The following is a 20,868-nucleotide window of genomic DNA, read 5'->3' on the forward strand; positions in this document are numbered from 1 at the left end:
AGACTATGATCCAACTACTCGATACAACGATCTATTAGATCGCGTCCTTAGACACCGCGATGCAATCATATCCCACCTTAACTGGGTATGTATATTTCTGGGTTTTCACAGTTTTGGCTTGTACATTCATAATGATACCATGAGTGCTTTAGGCCGTCCCCAAGATATGTTTTCGGATACCGCCATACAATTACAACCCATCTTTGCTCAATGGATACAAAATATCCATGCTGGCGCGCCTGGCGTAACAGCTCCTGGTGCAACAACAAGTACCAGCTTAACGTGGGGAGGCGGCGAGTTAGTAGCTATAGGCGGCAAAGTAGCTTTGTTACCTATTCCATTAGGAACCGCAGATTTTTTAGTCCATCACATTCACGCATTTACCATCCATGTGACTGTATTAATACTTTTGAAAGGTGTTTTATTTGCTCGCAGTTCCCGTCTGATACCTGATAAAGCAAATCTTGGCTTTCGCTTCCCTTGCGACGGACCTGGGCGAGGGGGAACATGTCAAGTATCCGCCTGGGATCATGTTTTCTTAGGTCTATTCTGGATGTACAATTCTATTTCGGTAGTCATTTTCCATTTCAGTTGGAAAATGCAGTCGGATGTTTGGGGTACTATAAGTGATCAAGGGATAGTAACTCATATCACAGGGGGAAACTTTGCGCAGAGTTCCATTACGATTAATGGTTGGCTTCGAGATTTCTTGTGGGCACAGGCATCCCAAGTAATTCAGTCTTATGGTTCTTCATTATCTGCATATGGTCTTTTTTTCTTAGGCGCTCATTTTGTCTGGGCTTTCAGTTTAATGTTTTTATTCAGCGGCCGTGGTTATTGGCAAGAACTCATTGAATCTATCGTTTGGGCTCATAACAAATTAAAAGTTGCTCCTGCTACTCAGCCTAGAGCCTTGAGCATTATACAAGGACGTGCTGTAGGAGTAACCCATTACCTTCTGGGTGGAATTGCCACAACATGGGCATTCTTCTTAGCGAGAATTATTGCAGTAGGATAGTGGCTAGGAGGATTTGAAAGGCATTATGGAATTAAGATTTCCCAGGTTTAGCCAAGGCTTAGCTCAGGACCCCACTACTCGTCGTATTTGGTTTGGTATTGCTACCGCACATGATTTCGAAAGTCATGATGATATTACTGAGGAACGTCTTTATCAGAACATTTTTGCTTCTCACTTTGGGCAGTTAGCAATAATCTTTCTATGGACGTCCGGAAATCTGTTTCATGTAGCTTGGCAAGGAAATTTTGAATCATGGATACAGGATCCTTTACACGTAAGACCTATTGCTCATGCCATTTGGGATCCTCATTTTGGGCAACCCGCTGTGGAAGCCTTTACTCGAGGAGGTGCTGCCGGTCCAGTGAATATCGCTTATTCTGGGGTTTATCAGTGGTGGTATACAATTGGATTGCGCACCAATGAAGATCTTTATACTGGAGCTCTTTTTCTATTATTTCTTTCTACGCTATCCTTAATAGGGGGTTGGTTACATCTACAACCCAAATGGAAGCCAAGCCTTTCGTGGTTCAAAAACGCCGAATCTCGTCTGAATCATCATTTGTCAGGACTTTTCGGAGTAAGTTCTTTGGCTTGGACAGGACATTTAGTTCATGTTGCTATTCCCGGATCCAGGGGGGAGTACGTTCGATGGAATAATTTCTTAGATGTATTACCCTATCCCCAGGGGTTGGGTCCCCTTCTGACGGGTCAGTGGAATCTTTATGCCCAAAATCCTGATTCGAGTAATCATTTATTTGGTACCACTCAAGGAGCGGGAACTGCCATTCTGACCCTTCTTGGGGGATTCCATCCACAAACACAAAGTTTGTGGCTGACCGATATTGCTCATCATCATTTAGCTATTGCATTTATTTTTCTCATTGCCGGTCATATGTATCGAACTAACTTCGGAATTGGGCACAGTATCAAAGATCTTTTAGAAGCACATACTCCTCCGGGGGGTCGATTAGGACGTGGGCATAAAGGCCTTTATGATACAATCAATAATTCGATTCATTTTCAATTAGGCCTTGCTCTAGCTTCCTTAGGGGTTATTACTTCCTTAGTAGCTCAACATATGTACTCTTTACCTGCTTATGCATTCATAGCACAAGACTTTACTACTCAAGCTGCTTTATATACTCATCACCAATACATTGCAGGGTTCATCATGACAGGGGCTTTTGCTCATGGAGCTATTTTTTTCATTAGGGATTACAATCCGGAACAGAATGAAGATAATGTATTGGCAAGAATGTTAGACCATAAGGAAGCTATCATATCTCATTTAAGTTGGGCTAGCCTCTTCCTAGGATTCCATACCTTGGGCCTTTATGTTCATAACGACGTTATGCTTGCTTTTGGTACTCCAGAAAAGCAAATCTTGATTGAACCTATATTTGCCCAATGGATACAATCTGCTCATGGTAAGACGACATATGGGTTCGATATACTCTTATCTTCAACGAATGGCCCCGCTTTCAATGCAGGTCGAAACATATGGTTGCCCGGATGGTTGAATGCTGTTAATGAGAATAGTAATTCGCTTTTCTTAACAATAGGACCTGGGGATTTCTTGGTTCATCATGCTATTGCTCTAGGTTTGCATACAACTACATTGATTTTAGTAAAGGGTGCTTTAGATGCACGCGGTTCCAAATTAATGCCGGATAAAAAGGATTTCGGGTATAGTTTTCCTTGCGACGGCCCAGGGCGCGGCGGTACTTGTGATATTTCTGCTTGGGACGCGTTTTATTTGGCAGTTTTCTGGATGTTAAATACCATTGGATGGGTTACTTTTTATTGGCATTGGAAACACATTACATTATGGCAGGGCAACGTTTCACAATTTAATGAATCCTCCACTTATTTGATGGGATGGTTAAGAGATTACCTATGGTTAAACTCTTCACAACTTATTAATGGATATAATCCTTTTGGGATGAATAGTTTATCAGTATGGGCTTGGATGTTCTTATTTGGACATCTTGTTTGGGCTACAGGATTTATGTTCTTAATTTCCTGGCGTGGATATTGGCAGGAATTAATTGAGACTTTAGCATGGGCTCATGAACGGACACCTTTGGCTAATTTAATTCGCTGGAGAGATAAGCCCGTGGCTCTTTCCATTGTGCAAGCAAGATTGGTCGGATTAGCCCACTTTTCCGTGGGTTATATATTCACTTATGCAGCTTTCTTGATTGCCTCAACATCAGCAAGTTTGTTAATTTAGTTATTTTTTTTTGTACTGTATCAGAACCCAGTTCATTACTCTTGATGGAGAGGGAGGATCCGCCTTTTTAGATTTTTGCTATTTATTTTTCTATCTAGGATTAGAACCATATACTTGGTAATAATAGGAACGGCACATTATGGCAAACAAAGTTTGATTCAGAGGGAGAAGAAGCGGCAGAAATTAGAACAAAATATCATTTGATTCGTCGATCCTCAAAAAAAAAAGATAAGAAGCAAAGTTTCCCCTTTGAGTTTGAGCGAAAAAAAACAAAAATGCAAGAAAAATTGCAATCCCTACCACGTAATAGTGCACCTACACGGCCTTCATCGACGTTGTTTTTTAACCGGAAGACCTAGAGCTAACTATCGAGACTTTGGGCTATCCGGACACATACTTCGAGAAATGGTTTATGCATGTTTGTTACCGGGTGCAACAAGATCCAGTTGGTAAGGATAAAAATACCCTTTCTTTCATATTTGTATGGTTTCTCGAATTGATGATCGTAGAAGAGCCCTCTTTACCATTCTGTATAAATGGACTATTCTATTTGTATAGATATGGTAGAGGGGCCTATCCACCCACTAGTTTCCCGCTAAGAAGGTGGAGCAGTTTGGTAGCTCACAAAGCTCATAACCTTGGGGGTTACGGGTTCGATACTGGACTACCTGCTCCATATTCTTCTTTATGATATATGTATCATCCATTTGTATATGGTATATGGATTTGTTTTTCTTTCCTAAAAGAGTTTCGGTCTAACAGTTTTTTATTATTTCTCTGAAATATAAAAAAGAAAGAATAAAATAAGAAAGAGAAGCGTCCATTGTCTAATGGATAGGACAGAGGTCTTCTAACCTTTGGTATAGGTTCAATCCTATTGGACGCAATCTTTTTCTATCTATTCTTTAAATAACTATACTAAACGAAAAAAAAATTTTGCATGATTCAAATGAAAAATCTTTGATTCCTCTTCTACTAACACGAGTTATACTAATAAGAGTAGACATGCTATATTTATGTTTGTTCCTGAGGGAAAACCGTTCAAGCTGTTCCTGAATAGCTTCCTTCAAAAGGGTTTCTGCTTGCTCGTGAATGTCTTACTAGAAGATATAATTTCTTGGAATTGAGGTTTAGTATCTTTTAGGTGTTTACGTAACTCATCCAGAAATTTCTTTACCTGTTCAATTTCTAACGAATCAAGATATCCTCTCGTTCCGGTATAAATAGTAGCTACCTGCTCTTCCACTGGGAGAGGGTTTGATTGGATTGTTTAAGCAATTCCCGTAATCGTCGACCCCTTGCCAATTGATTCTGACTTGTTTTATCCAGAGCGGAGGCGAATTGTGCAAAGGCTTGTAATTCTGCGAATTGAGCTAGTTCCAATTTTGATTTGCCAGCTACTTGTTTCATGGCTTTAATTTGAGCTGCGGATCCTACTCTGGAAACTGAAATACCCACATTAATAGCAGGTCGAATTCCGGCATTGAATAGATCCGCGGATAAGAATATTTGTCCATCTGTAATTGAAATTACATTAGTAGGAATATAGGCGGAAACGTCTCCAGATTGAGTCTCCACTATTGGTAAAGCGGTCATACTCCCTTCGCCTAAAAGAGAATTTAATTTAGCGGCTCTTTCTAAAAGGCGTGAATGCAATAAAAAACATCCCCTGGATAAGCTTCGCGGCCGGGAGTCTTCTTAATAGAAGGGACATTTGGCGATAAGCTTGTGCCTGTTTGGAGAGATCATCATAAATTATTAAGGTATGCCGTTCGCGGTACATAAAATACTCAGCCAGGGCTGCTCCCGTATAAGGAGCGAGATATTGTAATGTAGCGGGTGAATCCGCCATTTCAGCTACTACAATAGTGTATTTCCATGGCCCCCTCTTCGTGGAAAGTAGTTACTACTTGAGCCACGGAGGATGCTCTTTGACCGATAGCTACATAAACACATATTACATCTTGACCTTTTTGATTGAGAATTGTATCTGTGGCTACTGCTGTTTTGCCAGTCTGTCTGTCCCCAATAATTAACTCTCGCTGACCGCGCCCTATGGGGATCATCGAATCGATAGCAATAAGCCCTGTTTGAAGGGGTTCATATACGGAACGCCTAGAAATTATACCCGGAGCAGGAGATTCAATTAAGCGAGATTCTGAAGCGACAATTTCGCCTCTCCATCAATAGGTTTAGCGAGAGCATTTATAACACGACCCAAGTAAGCCTCGCTCACGGGTATCTGAGCAATTCTTCCTGTTGCTTTTACAAAACTTCCCTCTTGTATCATCAACCCATCGCCCATTAATACAATCCCAACATTTTTAGATTCCAAATTCAGAGCAATACCTCTCGTCCCTTCTGCAAATTCGACTAATTCACCTGACATTATTTCACCAAGACCTATAATACGAGCAATCCCATCCCCCACTTGCACTACGCGACCGATATTCTCAATCCCTACTTTCCTATTATTTGTTCAATACGTTCGCGGAGAATTTTATTAATTTCGTCGACTCGAAGGGTTGCCATTAGTGTTTCTTTAATTTTTTTTTTTTGGAAGCAAGGGAAAAATAATGCCTAAATTCTAAACAAAGTAGAAGTTCAAAACCTAATAAATTGAATTATCTCTTCCATTCTATGGCCCCGAGAATGCCAATATTAGCACGAATCGTACGGAAATGTAACTCGGTATTCAAACAACTATTCAGAGTTCCTAGAGCTCCTTGTACAGCTTGTTGGAAAACCCGTTGTCGGACCTGATTCATCGCCCTTTGTTTTCAAAATAAAGGGTTTCGTTTTTTAGACTTTTCTAATTGTTCCAAACTAATAGAAGTAGCATTAATCAAATTTTCTTTTTCTCGTTCTATTTCAGAGTATCCATTCATTCGATACTCATCTGCTTCCAGTTCGACTTTCTGTAATCGAATACGAGCTTTTTCGAGTTGTTCAAGGGTCCCTTTACGCAATTCTTCCGAATTTCGAATAGTACTTAAAATCCTCTGTTTTCGATTATCTAATAAATCTTTTAATGAAAGTAGATTATCTTGCTATTAAGTTTACAATTTTTATGATCTCTTCCCGAACCAAACATGAATCTTTCGATTCATTTGGCTCTCCCGCTCCTTTTTTTCTTTTTTGTTATGTATTATGGCTATTTCCATATCTTTTTTTTATGTAATGAGCCTATCCTCTATCCTCTCTTTTCTGTTTGTATTTCTATATACCCAAACTTATATAAGACTAGATGAATATTAAGAGGACTCTTCCAACTAGATAAAAATCTATCATGGTCAGCAAAGTTGTTTCTTTATTTGTGTTTGCTCTGTTAGTTAATAATTTCAATTTCATTAAGAAAAACTAACTAAATAAATGGAAAATAAAAATTGATAGAATTCCTTTTATTTTTCTTCAAATCCAAAAAATTTCTCTTTTTTTATACATAGGTCGTCGATTTGGCATTGGAAAAAGGGCTGCGTGCCCTTCTAGTAAATAGTTCAAACTATTTTATCGATATGAGTGTTCTATATCAGATAAATTCTACACTAGCTATTCCCGTTTAAAGCATTTCGAGACTAATACTAATGTAGTTGTAGAAAGAGTACCCCTTTTTGCCCGGACTTCAAGCAGTTTAGCTTTAACCGTGTTAATGGTCTCACATTATTGGTCTATAGAGAATCAAAGTAAATTTACCAATGAATCGCGAAATGCTATGGTTCTTCCATATGATTTCTGAAGTTATTCAGAAGTAATTCGTCGAGATCGTGCACCTTTTCTTATTTATCAAAAAAAATACTAAAAATATTCTAAAGTGCAGCCGGATAGATCCAATCTATTCTTGAAATAGACAACTCGCACACACTCCCTTTCCAAAAAAAAATCAATACACCAACCACTACAGTTAGATTTATTAGATTGTTGCTAAAATATCGGTATTAAGCCCGAAACTCCCAGCGAATGGCCAGTGAGCTAAAAAAACAAAAGAATGGGTTACATTTTTCATATGCTCTCCTCTTATAGATAGGACGAACAAAGAAGAAAGTTTTTCGATTACTTACTTCGCTCGTCCTTTTTGATCGGTTTTTTTAATGCAAATAGATTCAATCTAATAATTTCTTTTAGATTAAGTCTTAGGTCTCGTTTGACCTGTGAAAGATCTCCTTTGTTGAAATGTTCCCAAAATTCCTAAAATAAAAGGAAAAATACTTTCCACTGTCCTAAACTAAGGACGGGAAGGAAGAGGGCGAGCATATCCTCTAAATTGATCATGCTCAAATCAGCCCTTCTTGGGGTTCCTAGGGTATTGTCTGTCCCGATAAATACAAAATTTCCGGAATAATATAAAAAAGAAATAATATAATAAATAGGAGTAAAGTAAAGTATTGATATACTTAGAATTACATAAGCAAATGCCATGTACTAAAAAAAGAAAAAAGTATCTAATCTAAAGGACTCATTTTCTTTTTTAGGATTAAACAAAAGGGTTCGCAAATAAAAGCGCTAGTGCCACAACCAGTCCATAAATTGTTAAAGCTTCCATAAAAGCTAGACTAAGCAATAAAGTACCTCTTATTTTACCTTCTGCTTCTGGCTGTCTCGCAATACCTTCTACAGCTTGTCCTGCAGCAGTACCTTGACCAACTCCGGGCCCAATAGAAGCAAGCCCTACGGCCAATCCAGCAGCAATAACGGAAGCAGCAGCAATTAGTGGATTCATGATGAGTTCCTCGTGTCAAAAAAAAAAGAAATGGTTAAGGATACAATCAACCAAGAAATTATTACTTCCAACTTCTAAGCTCTATCGGGTAGAAGTAACTAATAAGTACAAATAAATGATAATCGAAATCGTTCGAATTACTTCGAGATCTCGTTTTTTAGTTTCTAATCATTAGAGGTTTGTGTAAATCCATATGATTCTCATTATTCTATTTCTCTTTCTTTTCAACCAATCACTCTTTTATTCCATCCTTTTTTTACTCTTCGATATCTTTGAGTTCCCATTTTTTCCCCTTCATCTAACATAATAAAAGACGAAATACAGGAAGAACCCCTATTGAAATCGAACTAATCCAAATCCAATAGGAATCAAATCAAGATATACAATTGATAACAATATGCTGCATAGAACTAGATATGGAATCCAGTTCCATATAGAAGGGAATTCTATATATCGGATTAGATAATGAATCTAACTTAGGAATAAAAAAAATCCCATATACATTTGTTTCTTCTATTTTGTTTGCCTATTTCTCATTTTCTATTGAATCCGATTCTAAAATCATTCTTTAGAAAGCCACACAAAAGATGACTGTCTTATAGGCATTAAAGATATAGATCTAACCTGACTTGGCCCCCCTGAATGCATATATACTTTACCTCTTCCATAATATAGTCTATTCTCTCTCCTACAACTCTAGGTTGTATATTCATACGCCTTTCGAACTATTTAGTTTTCCAACTAAGAGGATTATCCGGAATCATGCATGAATTGGGCTAAGCTAAAAAAAGAAAGACTATTTCAAAAACTAGTTAATTCAATGATGACCTTCCATGGATTCACCTATATAGGCTGCGGCTAACGTTGCAAAAATAAGAGCTTGAATACCGCTTGTAAATAATCCAAGAAACATGACCGGTATAGGGACTACTAAGGGGACTAAAGAAACAAGAACAACAACGACTAATTCATCCGCCAATATATTTCCGAAAAGTCGAAAACTAAGTGATAATGGTTTTGTGAAATCTTCTAGGATGTTAATAGGTAAAAGGATTGGGGTTGGTTTAATATATTTTTCGAAATAACTCAATCCTTTTTTGCTAAGACCCGCATAAAAATATGCCGCTGATGTTAGTAAAGCTAAAGCAACAGTAGTATTTATATCATTCGTGGGCGCTGCTAATTCCCCATGGGGTAACTCTATAATTTTCCAAGGTAAAAGAGCACCTGACCAATTCGAAACAAAAATAAAAAGGAACATAGTTCCAATAAAGGGAACCCAGGGACCATATTCTTCTCCAATCTGAGTTTTGCTCAAGTCTCGAATAAACTCAAGGACATATTCGAAGAAATTCTGACCATCGGTCGGGATGGTTTGTGGATTCCGAACAGCTATGATAACTGAACCTAGCAAAATAGTAATTACGACCCAAGAAGTGATGAGTACTTGGGCATGAATTTGGAAACCTCCTATTTGCCAATAGAAGTGTTGCCCTACTTCTACACCCGATATATCATATAACCCCTTGAGTGTTTTAATGGAACATGGTGTAATATTCATATTGTCCTCTGATAAAAATTGAACTTCAAAAAAGGAATTCTTTTGATTCAAGCATCTCTTTCTCAACTCAGCAACTTGAAGTATTAATCTTATATTTAATATACCAAGAAATCACATCAGATCATAATATATATCAATACCCTCTAATATATATCAATATTTCCCTTCTTTTATCTATGCAAAACAAAAAAGAATAGTAATTAATCCTATAAATCTACGCAGTTGCTCAAGAATTCACTATTCTTCTTAATCAACGATTTCTTATATAGAGAGAACGGCCCTCAGAAATTGCAAATACTAATTTGTTAAGAATTAATCGAATTGAAGTCATAGTGTCATCGTTGGCAGGAATCGATATATTCGCAAGATCTGGGTCACAATTTGTATCGACTAAAGAAATAGTAGGAATCCCCAAAATGGCACATTCCTGAAGAGCTATATACTCTTTTTGCTGATCAAGGACGATCACAATGTCAGGCAACCTCGTCATATATTTGATCCCGCCGAGATATCTTTGCAAGGTAGATAATTTTCTCTTTAAGATTGCCGCATCTCTTTTTGGGAGATGGTGGAATTTTCCCATTTTTTCTTCTGCTCTTAAGTCTCTAAATTGAGAAAGTCTAGTTTTGGTAATCGACCAATTCGTTAACATACCGCTGAACCACTTTTTATTAACATAATGACAACGAGACCTTATTGCAGCTGATGCTACTAAATCCGCTGCTCTTTTTTTGGTACCAACAATTAAGAAGCTTTTTCCCTGACTTGCTGCATCAAAAACTAAATCACAAGCTTCTGATAAAAAACGAGCTGTTCTAGCAAGATTTGTAATATGAGTACCTTTACGCTTTGCCGAGATGTAAGGGGCCATTTTGGGATTCCATTTCTTAATACCATGACCAAAATGAACTCCCGCTTCTATCATCTCTTTCAAATTGATGTTCCAATATCTTCTTGTCATTTTTTCCACACTTCCTTTTTTTTTCTTTTTTCGTGTTACCATTACGGAATTCATTTCTTTTTGAAGATTAAGAAAGAGCCGAAATAGCTTGAAATAAATAATAATTGTTCCAATGGAACCTTCTTGACCATTGATACACGGTATAAACATAGCCTTAATGAATTAACTGACTTCTTTTACTTATTAAAATACAATTTAAATTTAAGTACAAAATCGAAAATCAGACCTGTTAGCATTCTAAGGTCAAAAGTATAGTTTAAATTAAAGTAAAAAAAATTGCTTTATGTATACTTAAATCGTATAAATAGGGGTAAACGGGGTCTCTGATGTTTCATAGAAATTGTTTGTTACGTCAGAATCAGAAGAAACTAATTCTGTATGGAGAAACAAAATATCTCTCATTTCCGACGCGAATAGATTTTTTTTTTGAATTTCTAAATAAAGGTTCTTGTCTTGTGGGGAACGATGCACAAATTTTTGGAATCCGGTACCAACAGGTATAATCCCCCCCAGAACTACGTTTTCTTTCAGACCTTTCAACCAATCAATACGACCTCGTAGGGCAGCTTTTGCTAAAACTCGAGCAGTTTCTTGAAAACTTGCTTCAGATATGAAACTTTGGGTATTCAGGGAAGCCCTTGTTATTCCCAATAAGATTGCCCGATAATAGATCGATTCATCTAAAGCCCGCCCTGCTCGTTCCGCTCGCAATAGTCCTATTAATTCCCCAGGTAAAAAAACATTAGACATTCCATCTTCGGAAACCCTTACTTTTGATGTTACTTGGCGTATAATAATCTCTATATGTCTATTATGGATCTGTACCCCTTGGGATCGATAAACCTTTTGGATCTTATTAACCAAAGAGATACGACTTTGGGCTATGGTTAGCTCAGCTCCAATCAAGAATCCCCAGGGAACCCCAAGAATTCTTGGTATACGTTCATTCCAATCCTCAATTCTCCTTTCGAGATTCGGCGATAGTGAATCAATTGAACGCGCTTCGAAGATTTGTTCTACTTTTGGAAGACCTTGCGTTATATCACTGGATCTCGATTTTTCATATATAAACGTAACTAACCTATCTCCTTTGTAAAGGATTTTTCCATAATGACCATGAACAGTTGCTCCTATAGTGGCCAAATAAGGCTTAGCTGCTCTTAGAACAAAGGAGTCCATATTAACAATGAAAATTTGACCAGATTTTTTTATGTGTAATTTAAATAGACATAAATTTTCACAAATAAATTGTCCAAGGTGAATTATTGCCAATGTCTCTTCCCATGAGTCATGATGGAGAAAGTGCCAATTCAAATGGAATGGCTCCAACATGATGTTACTGTCAAAATTCGAAATCCTTTTATTTTCGTCTATTAAAGAGTATTTAAGTCCTTGAAGTACTTGTAAGGTTTGTTTCAAATTGTCAAGGAACAAGTATTTTTTTAACAAGATCTGATTATGCGTTAATAAATAGTAAGATGAAGAAAAATTCGATATACTAGGTACAATAACGCCTAAGAGCCCAAAAATATCTCGAATAGGAATTCTAGGATTCGATTCTTTTACCGCATTGGGATATTTAGAATTCTTGAATAAACCAATTCGAGAACAGTTGGATGCCAACAAAATCATCAAAGATGGATATTCTTTATTTCGATTCAACAAGGTGCCAATAACTTCTTGATGTTGGCTAAGTGATTGAATCTTCGCCTTGGAATAAAAGGAATTGGTATTGTTGCGATCTAACCTATTATTGGGAATCAATCCTACACTTGTCCTATCATACCTTCTTCGTGTATACAAAATAGTAGACTTGACTAACTCAATTCTTAGGAAATCGCGAATTAGATCATTTGTTTTTACCTCAACAAGAGAAGCACGAGCTCCCTCTTTTTCTTCTTGTTCCCAATTCACTACTAAGCAAGTTCGAACGAATTGACTATTCGTGTGATAAATTCTTTGAGTTAACTTGCTATTTTCATGAGAAATAAAATTGACAAGTCGAAGTTGGAGATTATCCTCTTCTTGCAGGAGATCCTGCGGGAAAAGTGTTGCTAAATTTATCCCTTCGTCCATTTCATATGCGACTGCAGGTCGAACCGAAACAAAATACTTTTCCTTGCTTTTGAGAAATTTTTTCCGTTGAACATAAACCCAATTTTTCCTTTTTTTTGATTCCTTAGAATCTTTTTTTTCTCTTTCTGGTGGTATCAAACTGCCACCTAATATCTTATCCGCCTCTTCAGGAAAATGAATATCTCCGGAAAAGATTTTGAGTTCTGTATGGCTTTTTTTTCTCTTCACTCGGACCAATCCACCTAGTCGACTTCTTGTATTTTTTGTGAGTTGTGTATCGACTCCAATAATACTATTGTCAAGTACCTTTAGGGATGAGGATCTCGGCAAGATATGCAGTTCTTGAAGAATGAAAAAAAACCGATCTACTTCTTTTGGTATTTTAGACTAAATTCTTTTGTTCCTCGATGCTCAATAAAACCCTCTTTTTTTAAGATAGAATCTTCCTCCGGGCTCCCATATTCGTCTTCTGAGTCTTCCTCTGAGTCTTCTTCTGAGTCTTCTTCTAAAGTCCCATATTCCTTCTCTGAGCCATCTTCAGAGCTCCCATATTCTTCTTCTGATTCTTCCTCTAGGATTTCATATTCGCCCTCTCCCTCTCGAGTCCTATATTTGTTCTCTAGGCTCCCATATTCTTCCTCTGAGTCTTTCTCTAGAGTCCTATATTCGTCCTCTAGGATCCCATATTCATCTTCTAGGGTTTCATATTCGTCCTCTAGAGTCCTATATTCGTCTTCTAGGATTTTATATTCGCCCTCTCCCTCTCGGGTCCTATATTTGTTCTCTGGGCTCTCATATTCGTCTTCTGAGTCTTCCTCTCGAGTCCGATATTCTTCCTCTCGAGTCCTATACTCTTCCTCTTGGGTCCGATATTCTTCCTCCAGGGTCCTATATCTAAATTTAACAATTCCTGAACCCCTTTTATCTTTTCTGTATCGTGGATCGTCAAAATAAGCAAAAATAGTATTTCTACGTAAAACACCCATAAAGGGTATTTCCATTGAAATACCCAAACAGGATATTCGCTCTTTTTCTTGTTCTTGATGATATTGTAATGGAACGACGAGCCTATTTCTTCGCTTTTTCGCCAACAAATCTGAATTATCTTGAAGAATGGAAGGATAGAAACAATTCCAATGACCGTTGAACACGATTCGATCTGGCGTTAAATAATCAAGAATTTCTCTATCTTTTTTACCAAAAGTATCCAACAGTCTATGGCTTACTTGATCATTAGCCATTGAGAAGTCAAAGATATATCTTCCATCAACAGAAAAAGAATAAGTATTCATTTGATCTTGATCCTTGTGCAGCGAAAAAGATGCTATACTGGATCTGCACATACTTACTGACAATATCCATAAATGGCTTGTTTTTGGTAATCGACGAAGATTACCATATTGATATTCGGGCGCATGGTAAACATCAGTACTCCAGTGCATTTCCCCGTCTGATTCGGAATAAATATGCTTTTGTACCTTTTCTTTAAAATGCAAAGTGGACGTTCCGGCACGAATCTCCGCAATTACTTGTTCAGATTCTACATATTGATCATTTTGCACTAGAATCAAGCTTTTTAACGGAATATTCACACTATGTAGAATATCCTGACTCTGAATAGTTACATGCAAGTCTATATAGCATAGAAAAGCAGGCTGCCCATGACGGGTACGTGTGGGGTGAACCAAATCCTCATTGAATTGGATTTTTCCATTCGAGGGGGATCGTATAAGGTCGGCAGTACCCCCTGTGAATACTCCACCAGTATGAAAAGTTCTTAATGTTAATTGAGTCCCCGGCTCCCCAATTGATTGACCCGCAATAATACCTACAGCTTCCCCCAATTCGACCAGATCCCCATGAGTGGGACTCCGCCCATAACATAATTGACAGATCCAAGATGTGCTCCGGCAAGTAAAGGGGGTTCTAATATATATTGGTTGTGCTCGAAACGGTTGTGCTCGAAAGGCAGTTATGAATCGATTGACTAATCCAATTCCAATATCTTGATTTCGAGAAGCAATGCATCGTGAACCAATATATATATCGTCTGCTAATACACGACCAATTAGTGTTTGGACAAAAAGTTTTTCCGTCATCCCATTTTGAGGACTCACAGAAATACCTTGGATAGTACCACAATCTCTTCTACGCACAATAATATGTTGAACTACTTCAACAAGTCTACGTGTAAGATAGCCAGCATCCGCTGTTCGTACAGCAGTATCTACAACCCCTTTTCGGGCTCCGTAGCAGGAAATTATATATTCTGTCAAAGAAAGTCCCTCGCGTAAATTGCTTTGAATAGGTAAATCAATCATTTGTCCTTGAGGATCCGCCATTAACCCTCTCATACCTACTAATTGGTGTACCTGAGATGCATTTCCTCTGGCTCCTGAAAAAGACATTAGATAGACTGGATTAGAAGGATCCGTTATTCGAAAATTCGAATTCATTTCTTGTTTCAAATATTCACTTGTAGCATACCATATCTCAACGGATTGGCGTAATTTTTCTACCGCGTGTATAGCTCCATAATAATAGTGTTTCTCCAAAAGAAAACTCTGTTGTTCCGCGTCTTGGACTAACCATCCTTTAGAGGGTATTGTTAAAAGATCCTCGATTCCTAAAGAAATCGATGTAGTAGTGGCTTGATGGAAGCCCAGAGTCTTTATTTGATCCAGTATATGGGATGTATATCCCATTCCGAAATGATCTATTAATCTGCTAATAAGCCGTTTCATAGCAGTTCCGTCTATCTCTTTATTATGAAAGACCAGGTTGGCCCGTTCTGCCATACATAAGTACCCCCTTTTTTTGGCTGAGTAGGATTCGACAATTGCTGAGTAGGATTCGACAATGGGCCTGAGTCAGTGATTCGAAAACTTAATTTACTCCCTTTCCTCAATCTCAATCTGGATTTGCGCGGCAAAAAAGATGGTACTAGCGAAATCGGAATGCCCCCCGAAAGGGGCATCGCCGAATCTAACTTCCTTGTTTAGATAGTGTATGAATAGGCCCGACTAAATCCTTGTATGGCTTCCTCTATTTCTCTATAAAAAGAAATATGACCAAGAGTGGTTCGAATGTATATAGAACGGATTTCTTTTTTTCTATTTCCCACTACTAGATAGTGGGCATAAATCTCATGATAAGTCCCAAAAGATTCATATTGAACTTCAATCGGAACTTCTCTTGACCCAACGATGCGTTGATCTAGTTTCCATCGGAGCCACAAGGGACTGTTTAAACCGATTCGTTTTTGTCTATAAGCTCCCAGTGCATCATAGGAACTAGAAAAATGGGGTTCTTTATCTTTCGTATACTTATAATAATTGTTATTATTGTAGTTTACTTTTTTATTTGGAGAGTTTCCGCAACTATTATATCTATTTGCACAAATACCTAGACGGTTTCCAATCGTTAATACATAAAGTCCGATAAGCATGTCTTGGGTTGGCACGCAAATAGGATCTCCAATAGCGGGAGACAGGAGATTCATATGAGAAAACATAAGTAAACGGGCTTCCGCCTGAGCTTCCAAGGATAAAGGTAGGTGAACAGCCATTTGATCCCCATCAAAGTCCGCATTGAAACCCTTACACACTAATGGATGTAAACAAATAGTACGTCCCTCTACTAAAGTGGGTTGGAAGGCCTGTATGCCTAATCTATGCAGGGTAGGTGCTCTGTTCAACAGTACAGGATGTCCCCGCATAACTTCTTGAAGTATTTCCCATACAATGGGTTCCTTTTCCCAAATTTTCCTTTTAGCAATCCTGACATTAGAAGTAGCACGTTTCGTGATTAAATCGCGAATTACAAATAGCTGAAAAAGCTTTATTGCTATCTCTAGAGGTAATCCACATTGATGTAATGAAAGCGAAGGACCCACAACAATGACAGAACGCCCCGAGTAATCGACCCGTTTCCCAAGCAGAGTCTCGCGAAACCTCCCCTCTTTACCCTCAATTACATCTGAAAGTGATTTGTATACTTTATTGTGACCATCCCTCGTCGGTTGCCCGCGGGACCCACTATCAAGAAGTGTATCCACGGCTTCTTGTACCAATTTTTCCTGGCACATTACTAAATCTGCTGGTGCTAATTCACTTCTTTTTAATAGATAGGCAAGGTTGTTGTTCCGACGGATAACTCTCTTATAAAGTTCATTAATATCTGAAGTCACTACTTTATCCCCAGATCTATAAACAATGGGTCTCAATTCGGGAGGAAGAACCGGTAATAAGCACAAAACCATCCATTCTGGTTCTACATTTGTTTGAATAAAATGTTTCGCCAATTGCATGCGTCTAATCAAAAAAACTTTTCTTATTCGTCTTTTTCTATCTTCCCATTCATCTCCACTATACCCCTCGTCTTCTAATTCCTTCCATTCAACCAAAGAATTCTCTATAATAATTCGCAAATCTAAATCTGCTAATTGTTCTCTAATAGCGCCTGCTCCTGTTGCAATTTCCCGATTTCGAAATGTTGCAAAGCCTGGGGTAGAAAAAAAGGGAGAAATACTGTGGTTACAGGATGAAATTTCATCTTCGAATAAACCCCGTAATCGTAAGAAAGTAGGTTTTTTAGCGCTGGGCCTAGCAAAAGAGAAATCACCATATACTAGGCCCTCCAATTTCTTAAGGGGTTTATCTAAAAGATTCGCAATATAACTAGGAAGACCTTTCAAATACCACACATGAGTCACTGGACATGCTAGTTTGATGTATCCCATTTGATATCTTCGTATCCGAGAATCAACAAATTCTACCCCGCATTTTTGGCAAAATCTTTCGTCTTCGTTTTCAGCTACGCTCGCTCGAGAGTTTCCACAAGCACAAATTCCGCTTTTTATGGGTCCAAAGATTCTTTCGCAAAACAATCCATCTTTTTCTGGTTTATCGGTTTTATAATGAAAAGTGGAGGGCCTTGTGACTTCGCCAACGACTTCCCCATTAGGTAGGATTTTTTTAGCCCAAGCCTTTATTTGTTGAGGGGAAACGAGTCCAATTTGAAGTTGTTTATGTTTATATTGGTCAATCATAAAATAGAAATAAGAAAAAAATTTATATTTATTCCGATCAAACATCCTCCCTATTAACCTGGAAGTTCTTCTCAGATACAAGGAAATGGTTCAGTTCTAGAGCCAAAGATCGTAGTTCTCGAACGAGCACTCGAAAAGATTCTGGCGGATCCTCGTGATTAGGCACTCTTTTTCCCCAGATCGTAGCATTAAGTATTTCTTGGCGAGCTATAAGATGATCAGATTTATAAGTAAGTATCTCTTGTAAAATATGAGCAACACCAAATCCTTCTAAAGCCCAAACTTCCATTTCTCCTATTCGTTGTCCCCCTTGCTTGGCTCTTCCTCTAACGGGTTGTTGGGTAACAAGTGAGTAGGGCCCAGTAGAACGTCCATGAATTTTCTCATCAACTTGATGAATTAATTTTAAGATATAGGACTTCCCTATTAGAACAGGCTGTTCGAAGGGATCTCCTGTTCTTCCATCAAATATTCTGCTTTTTCCCGGGTACTCGGGTTCAAATACCCATGGATTTTTTGTTTGTTTACTGGCTTCATATAATTCCGAAAACACAAGTTTTCTTGAAGCCTCTTGCTCATATCTCTCATCAAAGGGTGCTATTCTATAATGTTTCTTTAGCAGATCCCCTGCTAATCCGAGCGAGCTTTCAAATATTTGTCCCACATTCATTCGTGAGGGTACTCCTAAGGGATTGAAGACCATATCAACAGGTGTTCCATCTTGCAAATAGGGCATATCTTGCCTAGGCAAAATTTTGGAAATGATCCCCTTATTCCCGTGTCTTCCAGCTACTTTATCCCCAACTTTGATTTCACGTTTCTGTAAAATATATACACGAACCATTATGTCAAAGGGGTCCCTCTGGATCCATTTCACATCGATAACGCGCCCTCTTCCACCTATAGGTAGTTTGAGAGAAGTTTCTTTTGAAGTGGATACCTCAAGACCAAAAATAGCCCGTAATAATCCAGCTTCCGCGATATAGGACGATTCGCTCGCTATCTGAGGCGTTAATTTACCTACTAAAATATCGCCAGTTTCTACCCAGGATCCCAACCTTACAACTCCATTTCTGTCCAAATTGCGAAGTAAATGTTCTTCTAGATGTGGTATTTGTTTAGTGATTTTTTCAGCGGAGCCTTGGCTTGTCGTATCCGTCTGAATTTCATATTTTCGGATGTGAAAAGAAGTATAAATATCCTCATATACCAAACGTTCACTAATTAGTACTGCGTCTTCAAAATTGTAACCCTCCCAGGGCATATAAGCTACTAAAACGTTTTTTCCTAAAGCAAGTTCCCCGCCAACTGTAGCTGCTCCCTCCGCTAAAATTTGCCCTTTTTTAATGGATTTACCCCGCGGAACCCGAGGTTTTTGGTGCATACAAGTATTTTTGTTAGAGCGCCGATGGGCAACTAAAGGAATACTTATGGTCTTCCCACTACTTGATAAAAGGATCTTGTGACTATCACTAGAAATGATCTTTCCCTCGCGTTGGGCTATAACGGAAACCCTCGAATCTAGAGCTGTTTGGCGTTCCAATCCAGTTCCAACAATGCACTTCTCGGACCGAGAAAGTGGAACTGCTTGGCGCTGCATATTAGAACTCATTAAAGCCCGATTCGCATCATTATGCTCAATAAAAGGAATGAGAGAACCTCCAATAGAAAAATATTGGAAAGGAAAAATACTTCTAACATGAATCTGTTCCCATGCAATAGTCAGGAATTCTTGACGGTATCTAGCTGGAACAACCTGTTCTTCCTGAATACCCTGATTCAAGGACAAAGAATTTCCTGCTGCTATCATATAATATTCATCTCTATTTGGTGATAAATAAACTACCTGTCTCTCTTTTTTTTCTTTTGCTTTCTCAGATATTTCATAAAACGGACTCTCTATAGATCCCCACCAGTGATCAATTCTCGCATGAATAGCTAACGATCCGGTAAGTCCAACATTGATTCCTTCGGACGTGTCAATTGGACAAATACGCCCATAGTGACTCGGATGAATATCTCGGCTCCGAAAACTTGCAGTTCTCCCCGTCAATCCTCCTGGACCCAAACAACTCACTTTTCGCCCATGAACCGTTTGTGTCAATGGATTGGTTTGATCAAAAACTTGAGCTAAGGGGTATGTGCCAAAAAAGGTCTCATAAGTAGTTATTAATAAAATCGAAGTTGAAGTTGGAGTTACCAAAGTTTGTGGAGTCGGTTTCGATTGACGTATGAATACTCTACGGATAGTTTTTTGAACCGCATGTTGTAAACGGCCAAGAGCCAGTCCGAATTGATCTTGTAACAGATCTGCAACCGAACGAATACGTTTATTTTTCAAGTGATTCATATCGTCATCGTCAAGTATACCCGTTCCAAATTTCATTCCAATCAAATGATCCGTAGCGGCCAATACATCTCGTGGTAACAAGAATGTATTGTTCTGAGGGATATCAAGATTCAGTCTCCGATTCATATTTCGTCGACCAACTCTTCCTAATTCACATTTTTGTTGAAAAAATTTCTTTTGTAATTCCTCGCATAAGGACTCCGAAAATACCAGGTCCCCACCTACACAAGCAAATTGTTGATAAAACTCCAAAATAGCTTTTTCTTTTGACTCAATCCTCTTCTTCTCCTTAGCATTCGGGAAAGACAAGAAAATTTCGGGGTAGGAAACATTATCTAAAATTTCTCTTAGATTCGAACCCATAGCTGATGATAGAACTAAAATAGATATCTTTTGTTTTCTACTCACGCGAGCCCATATCCTTTCTTTTTTATCAATTGCTAATTCCGACCTTCCTCCCCAATCTGATATTATAGTCCCGGTATATATAGAAATTCCCTTATGGTCTAATTCCGAGCGGTAGTAAATACCAGGACTTAGCAATATTTGATTGATCACAATTCGGTATATTCCATTTATTATAAAGGTTCCTAAGGAATTCATTATAGGAATGTTTCCAATAGAAATGGTTTCCTTTTGCACATCGAAACCAAAAATTAATCTCGCGGATACATATAATTCGGAAGAATAGGTGAGTGATTCATACACAGCATTCCTTTCTTTTATCGAGGGTTCTAGCAATTGATATCCTTTCGCAAATAATTGAAATGCAATTTCGTGATCTGGATCTTTAATTGTGGGAAACTTCTCAAGTTCTTCCGCCAAGCCTTGATTAATGAATCTACAAAATCCCTCGAATTGGATCTGACTAAATCCGGGTATTGTGGACATTCCCTCATTTC

At 38.2% G+C, this 20,868-nt stretch overlaps 4 protein-coding genes and 1 pseudogene across 5 annotated transcripts in view; 3 read left to right on the forward strand and 2 right to left on the reverse strand.

Moving 5' to 3' along the window:
- The window catches only part of LOC118474840 (ATP synthase subunit beta, chloroplastic), a 22,528-nt gene extending 13,770 nt beyond the window's left edge, over positions 1-8,758 (forward strand). The window contains exon 1 of the mRNA XM_035963779.1: positions 1-8,758. This exon is cut by the window's left edge and continues 13,770 nt beyond it. The gene's annotated coding sequence lies outside the window, so the exon portion shown is untranslated.
- LOC118474844 (ATP synthase subunit a, chloroplastic) overlaps positions 1-9,589 on the reverse strand; it is a 25,542-nt gene extending 15,953 nt beyond the window's left edge. The window contains exon 1 of the mRNA XM_035963783.1: positions 1-9,589. This exon is cut by the window's left edge and continues 15,953 nt beyond it. Within this exon, the coding sequence (XP_035819676.1) occupies positions 8,786-9,529 (744 nt within the window). The 5' untranslated portion in view covers positions 9,530-9,589 and the 3' untranslated portion in view covers positions 1-8,785.
- The window catches only part of LOC118474838 (DNA-directed RNA polymerase subunit beta''-like), a 29,708-nt pseudogene extending 14,317 nt beyond the window's left edge, over positions 1-15,391 (reverse strand). The window contains exon 1 of the transcript XR_004854426.1: positions 1-15,391. This exon is cut by the window's left edge and continues 14,317 nt beyond it. The product of XR_004854426.1 is annotated as a DNA-directed RNA polymerase subunit beta''-like (transcript).
- Positions 1-20,868, forward strand: part of LOC118474847 (photosystem I assembly protein Ycf3) — a 39,802-nt gene that overhangs the window by 3,843 nt on the left and 15,091 nt on the right. Inside the window, exon 3 of the mRNA XM_035963785.1 lies at positions 1-20,868. This exon is cut by the window's left edge and continues 2,001 nt beyond it; it is cut by the window's right edge and continues 15,091 nt beyond it. The gene's annotated coding sequence lies outside the window, so the exon portion shown is untranslated.
- The window catches only part of LOC118474839 (photosystem I P700 chlorophyll a apoprotein A2-like), a 36,871-nt gene continuing 17,019 nt past the window's right edge, over positions 1,017-20,868 (forward strand). The window contains exon 1 of the mRNA XM_035963778.1: positions 1,017-20,868. This exon is cut by the window's right edge and continues 17,019 nt beyond it. Coding sequence (XP_035819671.1) covers positions 1,044-3,251 — 2,208 coding nt within the window. The 5' untranslated portion in view covers positions 1,017-1,043 and the 3' untranslated portion in view covers positions 3,252-20,868.

The sequence above is a fragment of the Zea mays genome, unplaced genomic scaffold (assembly GCF_902167145.1).
Source record: "Zea mays cultivar B73 unplaced genomic scaffold, Zm-B73-REFERENCE-NAM-5.0 scaffold_34, whole genome shotgun sequence".
Taxonomy (NCBI): domain Eukaryota; kingdom Viridiplantae; phylum Streptophyta; class Magnoliopsida; order Poales; family Poaceae; genus Zea; species Zea mays.